Source organism: Miniopterus natalensis, chromosome 6 (assembly GCF_054644295.1).
Source record: "Miniopterus natalensis isolate mMinNat1 chromosome 6, mMinNat1.hap1, whole genome shotgun sequence".
NCBI classification, from domain to species: Eukaryota; Metazoa; Chordata; class Mammalia; order Chiroptera; family Miniopteridae; genus Miniopterus; species Miniopterus natalensis.
Window position 1 is genome coordinate 64,577,800 of NC_142086.1, and position 16,312 is coordinate 64,594,111.

Below are 16,312 nucleotides of genomic sequence, written 5' to 3' on the forward strand. Positions count from 1 at the left end.
TGGGGAACTGACAGTCTTCTAGGGAGACAGAGGCCAACTGGCAAGGAATGCTCTCAATGAACTTAACTAGATGCTGTACAAGCACTGAGGAGAGGCATCTAAACAGCCTGGGAGGTCAGGGGAGGATTCCTGGAGGAGGTGGCCTTGAGACAAATCTGAATAAATGATAGGAGTTAATTAGACAAAGAAGGAAACCAGAGGAAGGCAAAGCGGAGAGGGAGCAGCCCATTGGAAGGCTGAGAGGTCAGAGAGCATGGAGCGTGTTTGGTTCAGTTCAGCTCAGCAAAGAAACATAATATCTTCTAAAGCTTGACTATGAAGTCACAGCAAGAGAGAATTGAGAGGTAGAGGGGAATATACATGTAATTGAGATGCTTGAGAATGTTTTCATGGTAATACGAAAAAAACAGGAGAGCAGGAGAGGTTGATAAGGAAGTTGATTAATGGAGTGTTGAGAGGAGGGTTGGAAACAAACACAGATGGAAGATGGGAGAGGTGGGAGACGGAGCCCTCTTCTCGTGTTTTGTTGGGGAAGGAGGCAAATACACAGGGTAAGGAGAGGAGTAATGAGAGAATTCCTTCCCTAAAGCCCCTCTTTTCACAGTGCAGTAAAATGAATGGGGCCGTTTGTATCCCCAGAGCCCAGCACGGTACTCAGCACATTGTGGTTGCTCAGTAAATACCTGTTGAATGATTTACCATCATCCTGAGTCATTTGAGAAACCCCACAATGCAGCCTGACTGGAAAGCAAGCTGACTTGCCAGTCTGGCTGGTACCTACTGCCTCTCTCCAGTTCACTGAAGTTTGACAGGCTGTCTTTCAGTTTGCCATTTCTCATTAGCATTGATGCGATCCAGATGTCGCAGAGTCAGGTGTCACTGGAATAGCTCTGTTCCTTAGTCACATTCATGGGAGTGGCGATTTCTTGCGCAAGAACTAAACGAGTTCTTTCCCAGCGAGGCTGGCAGCCTGTCCACACCTGCTGAGCAGAGTCTGGCAGCAGCTGAGACAAAAGTAGTTTATCCTGCCTGTCTGGTTGTCCTTCTTACACATTTTGGATGTGGCCCAAAGCTGCATTATATGGGGGGAAAATCTGCTCCTGAAACAGACATGTGTGAGCATGCAGAGTACAAAAGAGTTCTAGAATCGCCTCTGCTTTCTCTGGGTCATCCTGGGACTCTGTCTTGTCAGTGCATTGAAGGGGGTTGGACCACATGAATATGGAGGTTATCATGTGTCGTAGATGTTACTGACCAGATGGTGCATCCTGGTTTCATCAGTCTAAAGATTGTATCCTCAGTTCTTACTTGGTGTCTGCCAGCAAATACATGTGCCATACAAGCTTATTTAATTGGATTGCATTAGCTTCTATTTCTTCTCAGACACACACACACACACACACACACGTGGTAAAAGAGTGCCCATTGATGGTGTGATTCACTTTCTTCATTTAATTAATTTTTTCTCAACAAATGCTAAAGACATGAAATAGATCAGACTTGATTTCTTTCAGAGATGACAAGGAGCGTAAAGGCCCTGAAGTACAGAGGTTAGAAGAATGTGGAGGCTGCATACAGGCTCAGAGGAGAAAGAGGGCTGTGATCACATAGTGATGCTAGTCATGGGGATGGGATTGGAGAGTCTGGACACAAGTTCAAAACATGGCCATTCTCAGTTACCAAGGAGCTCCCAAGTCAGTAAGAGTGAAGGAGTTGCAAAGAGATAATTTCAGTATAGCAAAAAATGTTGGATTTGTATAATGGAATTACCAAAGGAATGACAAATGCATTGAGTTTCCTACTTTTCACTCTTAGTTTGTCATTTAGTAAACATGTCTGTTGCCAATGTTTTATTTTTTTCACTTCATTTGGCTAGAGTATCAGTGTTTGATGATTTCCTATTAATGATACTAATAGTAACCATAATATTTATAATATCAACTATGCATTGAGTTCTTACTTTGTGTCAGGTCCTGGGTTAAGTACTTTACATGAAATATTTTACCATCCTATTAGGTAAGATTAGCCTTGTTTTACAGATGAGAGAACTGAGGCTCAGCGAGGCCCAGAATAAAGTAAAACAAGAGGTTACTAGTTACAAGACTAATAAGAGGCAGAGCCAGGAGTAAGAACCCACCTTACCCAGGTGGGTACTCAGGGTCTGTACCTTGGTTGCAGATAAGCCAAAGGAGTAAGGATGGATTGGGTGGGGGTTGAAGATGGGGATCTCGTAACAGGGTAAGCCCAGTAGATTCAAAGTTGTCACCTAATCTCTAATTGATTAGTATTTTTTTTAAATCCAGCAAAGAGTTTGAGTGTTTACTGTGTATATCCATGGGAATGACCCAAAAGTTTACAATATCACAGAGGACATGAGGCATGCCCCCAAACCTCTGAAATACAAATGCCACCAAAGACTTAGAAGCCAAGCGCTGAGAAGTTTAGTCAAGAAAGATGTTACCTCTGCTTTTGGGGGATGAGTGGAGGCAAGCCAGGAAAGTTTTAGCAAGAGGAAGCATGGAAAGTCTCATCATGCAGAGAAGTAGAGGAGGGGCTGTTTAAAGTAATAGAAGATGCATGAGTGGGGAGAAGACCAGGGCCAAATATACAGCTTAGGGCATAATTATAAATCAAACACTCGTGTAACCTCGGCTCAGGTCAAGAAACAGACTTATGTCAGCCATTCCAGATGCCATTCCCACATGTCCTGTCGCAGTGCCAGGCCTCTGATGCCCACAATCATCACTGCCCTTGTGTTTCTTTATAGTTTTGTCACTTGAGTGTATATCCCTAGACACTAGAGCTTAATCTTGCCTGTTTTATCATTTTCTTATTTGATATGGACTTTAAGCCACTTTTAATCTACAGGTTCCTTTGTATCCATTTCTTTTCCTTATAATTTTTCTGTTGAAGAATGCAGGTCGTTTTACCTGTAGAGTTTGCCCATTGTGTGGATTTTGCCGATTGCATCCTCATGTTGCAGTTCAGCGTGTCCCTCTGTCCTATGTATTTCCTGCAGATTGGAAGTTGGATACAAGGCATGATCAGAGTCAGGCTCGATCCCTAGGACCAGTTTGACCAGACAGTAGCCAATGAGTGGAATTTGAGTAGGAGGTTGAGCTATAAAGGCATTTTGAAGCCCAATCGGAAAGTGCCTTGAATGTTGTAATAGTGAGCTTGGGCTAGGTCTAGCCGTGTGTGTGTGTGTGTGTGTGTGTGTGTGTGTATGTGTGTGTGTGTGTGTGTGCGCGTGTGCGCGTTTGCGCGCATGAGTGCCCGTGTGTCAGAAGGGCAGCTTGAAGGGGCCAACTTTGTAGTTTTTTGAGTCAAGGAATAGCATCTTCACATATCTCTGCCACATATCTATGTAGAAGTGACTCTACTGGTCATGATGTTAAAAGAGTGAGCAAATGGAGGTGAAATATTGGAATAATATACAGATGGTTTGTTGTCATTTTCTATAGTATTATGATATATTATAAAGTTGGTAAGAATTTCCTATAAAATCTTTGTAAGTGAAACTATGAAATAAGGAATGGTAAGTTCATAGTATAATTACTTTTAGTAGCATAAATATTATAAGGATAGGTCTAGAGAGAAACATGAGTCCTAAATCAAGAAGTATAAAAGGAACCAATCTAAGTAAAAGGAAGATATTAAAGAAAGTTGTCTGTTGAAAGAGGGGCATTTTTGCCTATCTTGCTTAAAGAAATTAAAAATATACCCACTGTTTTTTTCAAATGGCTTATTGAAGACTGCTACCATCAGTAGAATTTAAATTGGGCAATGGTCTCGCAAGTATTTCTTAGTCTTGAGGAACTTTTTGGCTGCATTATTAACTTTGTTTTGCTCTTTAAAAGTAAGAAGGCCAATTTATAGCAATCACAGCTAGCATGTACATAGGATTTACTTTGGGCCAGGTGTTATTTTTAGCATTTTATGTGTTAATTAAATTAACCCTCACAACATTATCACTCTCCCCATTTTGTAGATTGGGAAATTGAGTCACAGAGAGGTTAAGTCTAGGTTTACACAGCTAGTAAGTGGTAGAATGGAGGTAAAAACTCAGGTAGCCAGATGACTTCACTACACTACCTCTCAACTTAGATCCAGGTCATAGCTGGAGCCAGTGGCTCAAGTGTTTTCCCAATAGGAAGGCTATGTATCTGTTTTCAGTCTGAAATATCTGTTCTCCTTCATTTCACTAGGACTCGGGTCTGAGCCCTGGCCCCACTGGCCACCGTAACCAAATGGCCTGGCACAGGATCCTTCTCCTCTTCTCTTTGTGCCTCAGTTTACTCACCTCTGCTGTGGAAGTGACAGTAATACCTCCTTTATAGAGTATTCTGAAGGTCAAATGAGATAAAGTAGAGGACAATTGGTAAAGATGTAAAATGCTATGTGTTAGTTATAATTTTAGTAATATTTATTATTACCTGTACTTCTGTATTTTGAGTAATTTGTGAATTGAGCTTCATTATACTTTAAATGCTTGGATTCTTAGAATAAGGAAAGGGACTTCCTAACTTGAAGAGGTTGATTACCCAGTGCTAAGGAGGGGACGTTTTAAAATAAATATATTAAGGCCCTCTTGTTTTAAAAGTTTAATTGAAGCAATTTTAATAGCTCTTCCAGGAAGGCAAAAGTAAATATGATATCAGTTTTGATGTCTGGTTTTCTTACCTGGGCATCACTACCATTAGTGATGGAAACCGCAACTTTATAGACAAGAACCATTAGAGCATTAAGGCCCTACAAATTAAGGAGTTAATTTGTCTCAAGAGAGGCCACATCTACTTTCTGTTTCATTATGAACCCATTTAACTTTATCTTTTTACTGGATGTTGAACTAACCTCAGGCATGGCTAACATTGGTGTATGCCAACTTTTGACAGTGAGGGAAATAAACTTGAATTAGTAGATTAATTTGGGAAAAGCAACATATATTTATTCACTTTGATATTTGTTGAGTTTCAGGATGTTGTTTCACTGTCTTACAACCTTTGTTTGTTTCTAATGAGAGTTTAATGGTCATTAGGATGGTTCTCCTGAATGTAGTAAGTCATTTTTGTCTGGCTGATTTTAAGATTTTTCTTTATACTTCAGCAGCTTGACTTTAATGAGCCTAATGTAATTTTCTCTGTATTTATTCCTGCTTGGGAGTTACCAAACTTCTTCAATCTGTAAATTCATTCACCGAATTCAATGAACTCTTTTGTCCATTATTTCTTCACAGGGTTTTTTCTGCCTCATTTTCTCTCTAGCCTGTCCTCCTGGGACTCAAATTACATGAATGTTAGATCTTTTGATATTGTTACATAGGTCACTGAGGGCCCAGTTAATTTTTTAGAAATCTTTCTTCCCCTTTGTTCTTCAGATTGGATCATTTCTACTGATCTGTCTTCAAGTTTACTGGCTCTTTCTGTCATTGACATTTTGATGTTAAGCCCGTCTAATGAATCTTTTTTTCTGCTGAGATTTTCTATTTGTTTATTTATCAAAAGGATTTTCCTTTATACCCTTAAACATGTTATAATAGTTGCTTTAAAATTCTTGTCAGATAATTTCAACATCTCAGGATGGGTCTTCATCAATAGCCATTTACCTTCAGAACGCATCACATGTTTCTGTTTCTTCTGTGTCTATTAAGTTAGGTTACATGTGACTAATATATTGCAGAAGCTCTGGATTCAGTTATGTTTCTTTCGAGAGTTTTTTGTTTGTGTTATTGTGGATTTTTTTTTAAGTAGGCAGTTAACTTGGCTGGGTTCATACTACAAACTCTATATTTCCCATGGTGAATGGCAACAGGAATCTCTGTTGAAGTAATTTTAGTACTGTCAGAGTTGCCTTGGAGCAGCATGCCCCTTGCCTACACGATTCAATGCTTAGCCTATGCAGAATTTTATGCTTCCCCCATGTGGCTCTCTTTTTTCCAGGACTTCCACTTCACTTCTTCACTTTTCAGCTGTTGTAATAGCCGTGAGACCTGTTCTGTGGCTCTTCAATCCAGTAAGATCACGATTTTCTCTCTTTTAGTCACCCAACTTGGCATGGGTTGGGTCTGCCTTAGACAAAAGCAGTGACATTTCTTTCTTTCAAATATTAATTCCCTCCCAGTTTCTGCTTACTTTTAATTGTTCTTTAGGCAGTTACTTTTTATATTTTGTCCAGAATTTATAGTTTTCATCTGTGGGATGGCTGATTTAATAAGAGCAACACCTTCTGTATTACTGAAAGCCAGAAGTTGTGATCCTGGGTAATTTTTATATAAATTTTTATTTTGTAGTTACCACAATTCCATGCAGTTCCTTCCCAGGGCTGCTGGGTATACTTCTCTAGTCCCTTTTATACAGATAGTATAGCTCTTGGAGGCTTTAATTTGTTTGTAGGAGTCTCACTTCCAGGCCCCAGCTTCCCATAGTATTGAGATCATGTCTTCTAACAGTCATATGGGGACAAAAAGTAATCCCAGACCAAAGATCAAAACCCTTTGGGCCTCTTCTGCTTCAGTTCCAGTATATCCATCTGGCTTTAATTTGTTTCTTCATTCTTGGAGACTGAAAGCATTCCTTCATTATTATTTTTGTTGCTCCTGTCTCTGCTTTAACGCTTCACTAAGTATTTTCTAAAAATGATTACAATTTATTCAGCAGTTTTGTGTTTATAGTGGGAAAGGGAGCAACTACATCAGTTTAATTCATTTTGTTTCTAGATGTTTGAAGCTGTGTTTTCTATAGTGAGCAACATCAGACCATCCCCAGAATGCAACTCTGGCTGCTAATTCCCGTACTGTGGAGGGGACTGAGTTGTGGTATGGATATATGGATGATGCACAGAGCTGGTAGCTCTTAGAACAGCTGAGAGCATAGGAGCAACTGATGTTATTTCAGCATCTAATATAGCCCAAGCTCTGCTGCCTAAGTATACACATAGATAAAAAGTTGAGACTTTGCAGTGTTTACCAGAAGCTGTGTCAAAATTTGAGAGCTCATTAGCACTGGAGAATGTCTAGAGGAGTTTACAGATGTGTTTGCCAGTTTCATTCTTCTCATAGGTGAAATTCATGGATTATCATTGAAAACACTCTCTATGTTAATTAAACACACACTAATGGAGATTGCTCATTCCTTTGGAGGAAAGTGAAAAAAGGAATCAGAATTTAAATAATTGGAAAGAATTTTAATGTTTAACAGAGTCTATATGAGGGAACATAGGTTCTTCTAGCTAAATGGAACTAACATCATAAGATGCAAAGATCAGTATTAAGAAAAAGAATCAGTAATAGTAATGATTATATTAAAACCCTTGAATTAATATCTTTAGCATTGTGATCAACATGTTTTTGTTCAAAAGTAACATTGTGTTCAATGAAAAATAATCTTTATTTAGTATTCTGAGCCAGTGAAAGAAAATTTTTCAATTACAGTTAACACACAATATTATATTAGTATCAGGTGTACAACATAGTGTGATTAGACATTTATATGACTTATGAAGTGATCACCCCAATAAGGCTAGTGCCACCTGACACCATACATAGTAATTACAATATTATTTGCTATATTCCCTATGCTGTGCTTTACATCCCTGTGGCTGTTTTTATAACTGGCAACTTGCACATCTTAATCCCCCCTTCTTTTTCACCCATTCCCCCAAACTCCCCCCCATCTGGCAACAACCAAAATGTTCTATCTACAAGTTTGTTTGTTTTTCAGATTCCACATATAAGTGAAACCTTATGGTATTTGTTTTTCTCTGTCTGACTTATTTCACTTAGCATAATACCCTTTGGGTCCATACATGTCACAGAGGGCAAGAATTCATTCTTTTTTATGGCCAAATGAAATCGCATGTCTATATGTACTACCTCTTCTTTATTCATTTGTCTACAATGGACACTTAGGTTTCTTCCATATCTTGGTTCTTTTTTTTTTTTTTAATATATCTTTATTGATTTCAGAGAGAGGAAGGGAGAGGGAGGGAAAGAGATAGAAACATCAATGATGAGAGGGCTGCCTCCTGCATGCCCCTGACTGGGGATCGAGCCCACAACCCAGGCATGTGCCAAGGGGCAGGAATCAAACCGTGATCTCCTGTGTCCTAGGTCAATGCTCAACCTCTCAGTCATGCCCGGCTGGGCCCCATGAAGATATTTAAAAGAATCCTGGGGCTGTTTATCTTTTCATCCACAGCCATTTCTTGGCATAGCGGCTTCTTCTGTATAGTCTTAGTTATAGGACTTCTATTCAGTTAGACTTCAGGCAGTCCTCATTGATGGTTTTTCTGTAGTTTAGATGTAATTTTGATGTGGTCTTGGGAGGAGGTGAGCACAGTGTTTACCTATTCCACCATCTTGACCAAAAGTCAAAGACCTTAAAGTCATTTTAATATAGATTAACTCTACCTTGGAAAAAATATTTATTTTGTTCATATATTGCTCACCCACTGAGTCATTGGTGGTCTAAGTTTCCCTTAGTGAGAAAATTTTTTTATAAGGCAGAATTTTTCCTTTGGGATCCTTATTGATTTAAGTCAATCCAGTGGTTGTACAAGTCTCTTACTCATCATACCTGATAAACTTATTAACAAACTTTGGAATCAAGAGCCTCCCTCCCCCCATGTTTTCTCTCAAATACAAATGTTTATATGTGCATTGTCATTCATAGAGGCAGGAACAAATCTTACTTAGATTGGCTCAGAATCCTCCCCAAATACCCTTAGCATCTGGGCTGAGTTTTTATCACATGGTTGGATGGCTTAGATTGTTTTATTTTCTCTGACACTTAATGATGCTGAAAGAGTAGTTTTTCTTATAATAATGTATCTGTTGTAAAGTCCACAACACAGACAACTGCTTATTAATTTCCGTCTTTAGATGAGGAAACTGAGCACAAAAATGACTTTGTCGTTAGTTAAGGCAAAAATAGGAGCAAACTAGTGAGTTGAATCCCATCACATTGCTGTGTGACCTTTAACAAGTCACTTACCCTGTCTGTGTCCTTGTTTCCTTGTCTATAAAAAGGGATAAGAGCCCAGCCAGGCATGGCTCAGAAGTTGAACATCGACCTATGAACCAGGAGGTCACAGTTCGATTCTCAGTCAGGGCACATGCCTGGGTTTTGGGCTCGATCCCCAATGTGGGTCATGCAGGAGGTAGCCGATCAATGACTCTCTTATCATTGATGTTTCTCTCTCTCTCCCTCTCCCTTCCTCTCTCTGAAATCAATAAAGACATATTTTTTTAAAAAGGGGGATAAGAATAGTACCCTCTTCATATGGCTGTTGCAAGGGCAGTTGAGTTAATGCACACAAAGCACCTGGTTCTCTACCTGGAACATAATAAGTACTATATGAGTTTACTTTTGATTTTTATTATTAACTTTAGCACAAAATGGATTTCAGCAGGAGGCAGATGGTCCAGTGGTCCATGCTGGTTCCAACACTATCCTAGCCCAAGTTTCCTGGATAATAGAGCCTGAGCTAAGATAAGCTTTACTGGGAACAGCAAGAGTGAAAGGAGAAGAGAGGCAGGGACATATGCAAGGCAGTGCATTAACTGGCTGGCCGTAGTGTCACAAAAATCAGCTAGTTGCTTGGTCACAAAGGATAACCTCCAGACTGGCTGTGTGGAACCAGTGTGCTCACCACAGTCAGGCAAGGAGGGAAGGGAGAGGCATACATCTGCCAGGTTTTTAACACCTTCATTCTCACAGATTGTGTTGGTTCCCCATCCTCCATCCCCCTAGACACACACAACTCCCAAGGAAGTCAGGTTCCAACATTTTCTCTGAATTCAGAAGTCTCAGGGTAAGCCAGTGCCTTTGTGAGTCTCGCCAAAGGTGGGTGGAGCCTAGGCACTGTAGTCACAGTAGCTCCTGAAGAGCTGTATCATGCCAAAGCTCTGTCCTTAGCCAGAAAGGATAAAAATGGCTGGTGGTATTAGGAAAAGAGGTGAGAGTGGTGGTGATGCAGATTTCCATTGAGCCAGTGGCAGAGGCCAGAGAGACAGGTGAGACAGAGCCATCCCAGGAGGCCCCTACACTGGGATCAGCCCCACCCCTCACAAGGTACAGCCTCAGGAAGCTGCTGTGGCTCCACAGCCTTGAGTCTAAATGAGATTGTTGTGAGAATTAGAAGTGATGTGGGTTCAATGACTGGCCCAAAGTAGGCACTTCATAAATAACATAACATGTTCCTATCCACCCATACTTGAAATAGACCTCAATTTCCCTTAACATTTGGATTTGCCTCAGGAAATAAAACATCTGTTTGAATTCAAAGATATGACTAAGATGAACTAGAATAAGTTGGTTGCTACTGCAAATAGGGTGATATTTAACCAAAGGTCATATCAAAGGAAATGACTAAGAAAGCTCAGGGTAGAGAATAAATGCCAACCAAGGAGGTCAAAGGGTTTAGGCAAAATCATGAGAACCCAGAAATGATTTCATGCTAAAAATGCTTTATGTAATTATAGGTTTGTTTTTGTTTTTAGCCAGGGAAAAGAGAGAACATGGGCTCCCACTCCTGTTCTGTGGACCCAGTGAGTCCAGATTATTTAGCACCATCATGTCCAATCTTGACACCTCGGGGAGAAAAGCAGTGTCAGTGTTAGGCAAGTGGAGACTCTGATAGGCAACCAGGAAAGAAGGATAAGTAAGTGGGAGTTTGCTGGGCTCTGGTGGCTTCAACATCAGATTAGCTATGAAGCCCAGAGGGAAGATAGTGTTTGGTATTCAAACTTCTGTCTCTTGGAACCAAATAAATAATGACAAGTCTATACTGCGTCCATTTTGTAGAACAGAGGTTGGAACCCTGGAGGTTGTTAGCTGCCCAGGTTACACTGATAATAAGGATATAATGAACCTAGGTCATCTGACCTGTCCCCTACATCACTGACATGTTATTATCTGTCCAAGGCTCATAGGAAGCTCTCCACTGATATTTGTGGAATTGATGTTCTTTTTTTATTTTTTATATATCTTTATTGACTTCAGGGAGAGGAAAGGAGAAGGAGAGAGAGAGATAGAAACATCAATGATGAGAGAGTCATTGATCGGCTGCACCTGCAACCCGGGGCATGTGCCCTGACTGGGAATCGAACCCTGATTGCCTGGATCCTAGGTTGACGCTCAACCACTGAGCCACGCCCGGCCGGGCTGATGTTCTTTTTTTAAAAAACCCCTCAAAGATCCAAGATCCAGGAGTCGTTTTTTCAATGTGTTATTTTCTCATAATATGTAATCTGGAATGTAAAATATGATATCATTTACTTTATTCAAAGTCAGCTAAACTCAAGAAATATTTATCCAAGGCTTATTATATCACTAGAGATTGAGTTTAGTACTTGAATCCACATTTATAAATTTTGCATTTCAGGGAGCATCAAGTCAGTTCTATACAAATCATGGCTATATAATGTGTTTGGGGAGGTGATGGCGTATGGTTCCACCAGTTAATTTCATCATAATGAAAAATGGGAAAACAAGAAATACCCATGACTCAGTTTGGTTTTAAATGATCTAATTATAATTTATTTTACATTCATACATTAAGATGTGACTTTTGGTTTAGAAATCCATTATATTTATTTCTCTTGGTAAGCACAAATAACATACTGAAAAACTGTGGGGAACTTCGCATGTTATTTTCTAATGGAAAGCAAGAAGTAAGTCACAGTTATTTCCACAGAATGAATGTTGAGTTTTGTTGTTGTTCTCTTTTGAATTGTTTTATTCCAAGTGTATGTCAATTAAGGAGTAAACTCATCTGGCGTCCAACCCTCCTGATATCCCAGTTCCACCTCTGGCTGGGTAAACAGCTGGGCTTTGAAGTCAGATCAACCAGCGTGGGTCGAGCTCTCTCACCTCCCAGCTGAGTAGCCCTGGGCGAGTTGCCCACTCTCTCTAAGCTTCTCATCTTAAAAACAGGGGTAACAATGGGACCCAACTCGTAAGATTGTTGTGAGGATTCAATGAGATCCTGCATTTAATTTTTTTTATATAGTGCCTGGCATATAGTACAAACTCAGGCAATATTAGCTAATGCTAATCTTTATTTTAATATTAATAGTTATGGTTGATAATATTATTATTGTATTTTGTCTAAGGCAATGTTTATGTATGTGCTATCTAGAAGGGAAAATATCTGCTCCCTTTGATGTTCTACTTTGCAATCATTTTGAAAATTAAGATCAGAGAGAAACTCTAGATTTCTCTGATTTCGCCACCGAGTAACTGGAGGTAATTAAGTGTTCCCTGCAAAGATTTTTAATTCTAGTATTCAGCACCAGAAAGAAAAGCAAACCCTATTTACTTCCCGGATACAGACGCAAACAGAAATAAAACACAGCTGCTGTTACTGCTCCATGGGTACCATCTCTACTTGGTACCAAAAGATAATAACCTTGCAGTATAATTTTATAAGGAGGTAACAAAATCAATTATATTATCTCAAGTGTAAACACTGAAGTCTGTTGCTGGTTAAGATAGGCTGGAACTGTGGCAGCTGCTCACCCACGAATATAGATTATTTTAGATGGAAGAAAACATGGGCTAATTAATCAAGATTTGGCTAGGCGTGTAGACAGCCTTACAGCTTGATATTTAAGAATGATACCAGCAATACAAGAGTTGGATTGTAACACAAAGTAACCGTGGACACAAGTGAAGGCAGTGATGGACAAATAATTTGGTTCGTTTTTCATTATTAAATGGTAAAGTCTTCACAAAAAGCACGAATAAGTCTGTAAACCCTTTGGGTTCGGTGAAATTCCACATGATCTTATAAAATATTTTGAACCATAAAAATAAAAGGCTAAGAAGAAATTTAGGAGGCAGTAGGGATATGTTGTTTCCATAATTGTAATGACTGTGGGTGGGTCTTTTCCAAGATACAGTGATGAAAGTAGAGAACATATTTTGTTGTTATAGAATTTAAGCTTCATATAAAAGATTAATTTGTAGACATTCAAGTCCATAACATAAAATCAATAATTATGAACCTCTGTAACCAAGTTCATGAGATTTCACAGCCAGACAAATCTGCTTTATAAATTCAACATTGACACAAGTTGGCTGACCTTGGACAAGTTACTTATTAAATCTTTCAGAATAATCATAAATATCAGGTAGGATCATTGAGTATTAAAAATTGTGCTAAAATTGTGCTTAGCACAGAGTAAACACTTGAGGATAAATAAGAGGATTCCTTTGTTTCTTTCTCATTCTCTTTAAGTTTTTCACATGTTTATGTTTCCTTCCTCTCTATCTGAAATAAGATGTTTATTTTAGCTTGATCCAGTGACTCTGTAGTATTTATTCCAGTTATTTACCATGTGTAGATTATTCTGGTTTCTGTATGTATTAATTTTAACATTCATTTTTAACAGTAACACTCTGTCTGAAGGGAAAGTCATTTGGAGTAACCCTTGTTTTCCTTTACTATGTATGCTAAGAACATTGGCAGAGTTAATCATAAGACCGGTTAATCAATAGAAAATACCTAAAGGCCTTACAAATTCACAAGCAGCAATGACATGGTGTAATTTCTTACTTATTTTTCCTTGTCTCATTTCCTCTGAAAGTTTTTTATTACTTGTATTTTAAATAAAGCAAGACCTGGCTCATGCTCAGCATCTAATACGTGTTTGTTGAATGGAGAGGGAAGGAAAAAAATACTTTAATTGTGACTAGAGGCAGCAGCTCCTTAGTGGAGGCCTAACATACATTAATTTCTTGGGATAGAAGAAGGATTGTGTTAATTACATTGTAAGGGGAAGCTGAACAATTTATAGCATCTTTTTTTTTTTTTTTTTTTAATAAGTTTTTATTGATTTCAGAGAGAGGAAGGGAGAGAGAGAGATATAGAAACATCAATGATGAGAGAGGCATTGATCAGCTGCCTCCTGCACGCCCCTCACTGGGGATCAACCCCACAGCCTGGGTATGTGCCCCAACTGGGAATCAAACCTCGATTTCCTGGATCATAGGTCAATGCTCAACTGCTGAGCCATGCTGGCCGGATCATTTATAGTATCTTTTATCTATAGTTAGGGTTTTAGTGTTAGAGTCACCCTATAGATGAAATGGCTCAACCTCCTTAATTTATAAAAGAAACTAAGGCCCTGAGAGTTTAAATGACTTCATCCTGTGTTGCTGAGCTGCAAGAGAAATTTATTTCCTATTCTTTCCATTTGAGTTAGTTCCTTGCTGGAACATTTGTTTTATTAAAATTTCCATCTATTCCAGGGGCACTTATACATCTACAAAAAATATACAGGAAGATAAAGACCAAGGTTGAGAACATCAGCTCTTGGGTCAGAGAGAACTGGTTTCGGATCCCTTCTCCTATGTGACCTGGGCCAGATTGTCCAAAGTTTTCCTCACGTTAACCTAATCCCTCCATGCCTCGGTTTCCTTATCTCAAAGGAGGGAGGACAAACTCTTGTCATCTTCAAAGATGATCAATGTAATAATGTATATAAAGGATTATCACTAAGCCAGGTGAAGCTAAGCAACTGTTTGTTATTACAATGTAAATTAGAAGTGGGAGAGAAAGTTGAAGGGAAGAGATATAGGCAAGGATAGTCCTGTATTTTGCTAGTAGTAGGCCACAAATTTGGCTCCAGGCTTCCTCTCAGCCAACACAGAAAAAGAAACATGATTGATCACATAGCTCACAGAGAACTTAGTTATGTTAATTATATATATCTGGCCAAACCAGAACCACTCTCTTCTACTTCCATCTTTGAATTTTCAGCCAAGATCTCCATCTAAGAGACATAGCAGTGTCGGCTTTATAGACTTGTTGAGTTACAATAAATGCTGCTCAAGTGTGCCAGTGGCTCTCTCTTAGCATTTCCATAGAGCCCCCTGGCTTTTTGATAGGAGAGAACCTGGCTGTCTTCCACTCAGCACATGCCATTCTTAAGAAGGCCAAGTCGTTGGAGGAGGCCAGGGATGAATTTGGGTTATGTAGCTTATTTCCCTCACCCACGTCAGACGTTCCTTAATCACAGGGACCAGCCTTATTATCTGTGCATATTAACTCATTGCCTCTCACAGAGAGTGAATGATGGGTGCTCAGTAAATGTTTGTGATTTGCAGTAATAAATGAACACATATGGAGGAGTTACTGGTACGAGAGCCCTCCTGCTTTAGGTCCAGGTTGTAACAGAGAGGTTATTTCAGGCAAGACAGATTTTTCATCCAACTCTGATGACAGCACTCAAGGCTTAAATCTCAGTATTCTAAGTGAAAAATGAAATCTGTATGAACTCCTCTTCCCTGGGTACTGATGTGCAACGACTTGTGTTATTAAATGTCGGGATGAAATAGAACCCGTTTTCTTAGAAAAAGGAGAGAAGTATAATTCTAGCACCGCTTGTATCTTTCAGAATAGGTATACTAATCAATTACCTTTCAAGACATGTCCATCATTATAACTCATGTAAAGCAATGGCCAAAGCTACCTCAAAAAGATGGACTACACCTTGCTTGCAATGTCACCTACAGAGGAAATGTAGAAAGGTTATGCTATCATAAAAGAATTTTTAAATCTACATATTGAAATCATTGTAAAGGGACCTAAATTTCCTTTAGAAAATATTTCAAGTTGCTTATTTTATATATTCCCTTTTCCCATGTATTTGGTTAATCAGTTCCTTTTCTTTGAATAATCATTCCCAAACTAATCTCCCTTGAGCCTGAACTCACTTATCCAAGTTAATAAAATCGGATGAGAGATATGTTAACATTTATTCAATATGGCGTTTCTTTTTCTTACTTGATTACAAGTGAGTGTCCCACTCCAATTTAATTTACAAGCTAGGAATCCTTTAAATGTTAAAACAGGAAAATAAACTGAGAGGTTGTTTGAGATAACTGGGGCTCACAGAGAGCTAGTTGACTTGTATTCATATGCCGTATCTAAGCCTGGATTCAAATTGTAGAATAGGGTTTTATTTGACCAAAATAATAAGCCCTTGTAACCCTTTTCTTCTCTCCCAGCCCCTTTGCTTTTACCCTGTCCGAGGCCAACATGTCACTGAAAACTGAGCCAACAGTAAATATATCTGCGCTGCAGAAAATCGCTGCTGACATGAGTAATTTGATAGAAAACCTGGACACTCGGGAGCTCCACTTCGAGGGAGAGGAGGTGGACTACGATGTGTCTCCCAGCGACCCCAAGATACAGGAAGGTAACGACTGATGGCCTGAGCCAGGGGAAGAGAGTTTATCAGGGTGGCTTGGCCGAGCACAGATTTGAAATCACCGGCAAATGATTGATCTTCCTTGCTGATGTCATA

General features: G+C 39.2%; 1 protein-coding gene across 1 annotated transcript in view; it reads left to right on the forward strand.

Annotated features, from left to right (window-relative positions):
- The window catches only part of PLD1 (phospholipase D1), a 120,147-nt gene that overhangs the window by 15,707 nt on the left and 88,128 nt on the right, over nt 1-16,312 (forward strand). The window contains exon 2 of the mRNA XM_087818326.1: nt 16,014-16,204. Within this exon, the coding sequence (XP_087674452.1) occupies nt 16,045-16,204 (160 nt within the window). The 5' untranslated portion in view covers nt 16,014-16,044. The remainder of the gene's footprint in view (nt 1-16,013; nt 16,205-16,312) is intronic.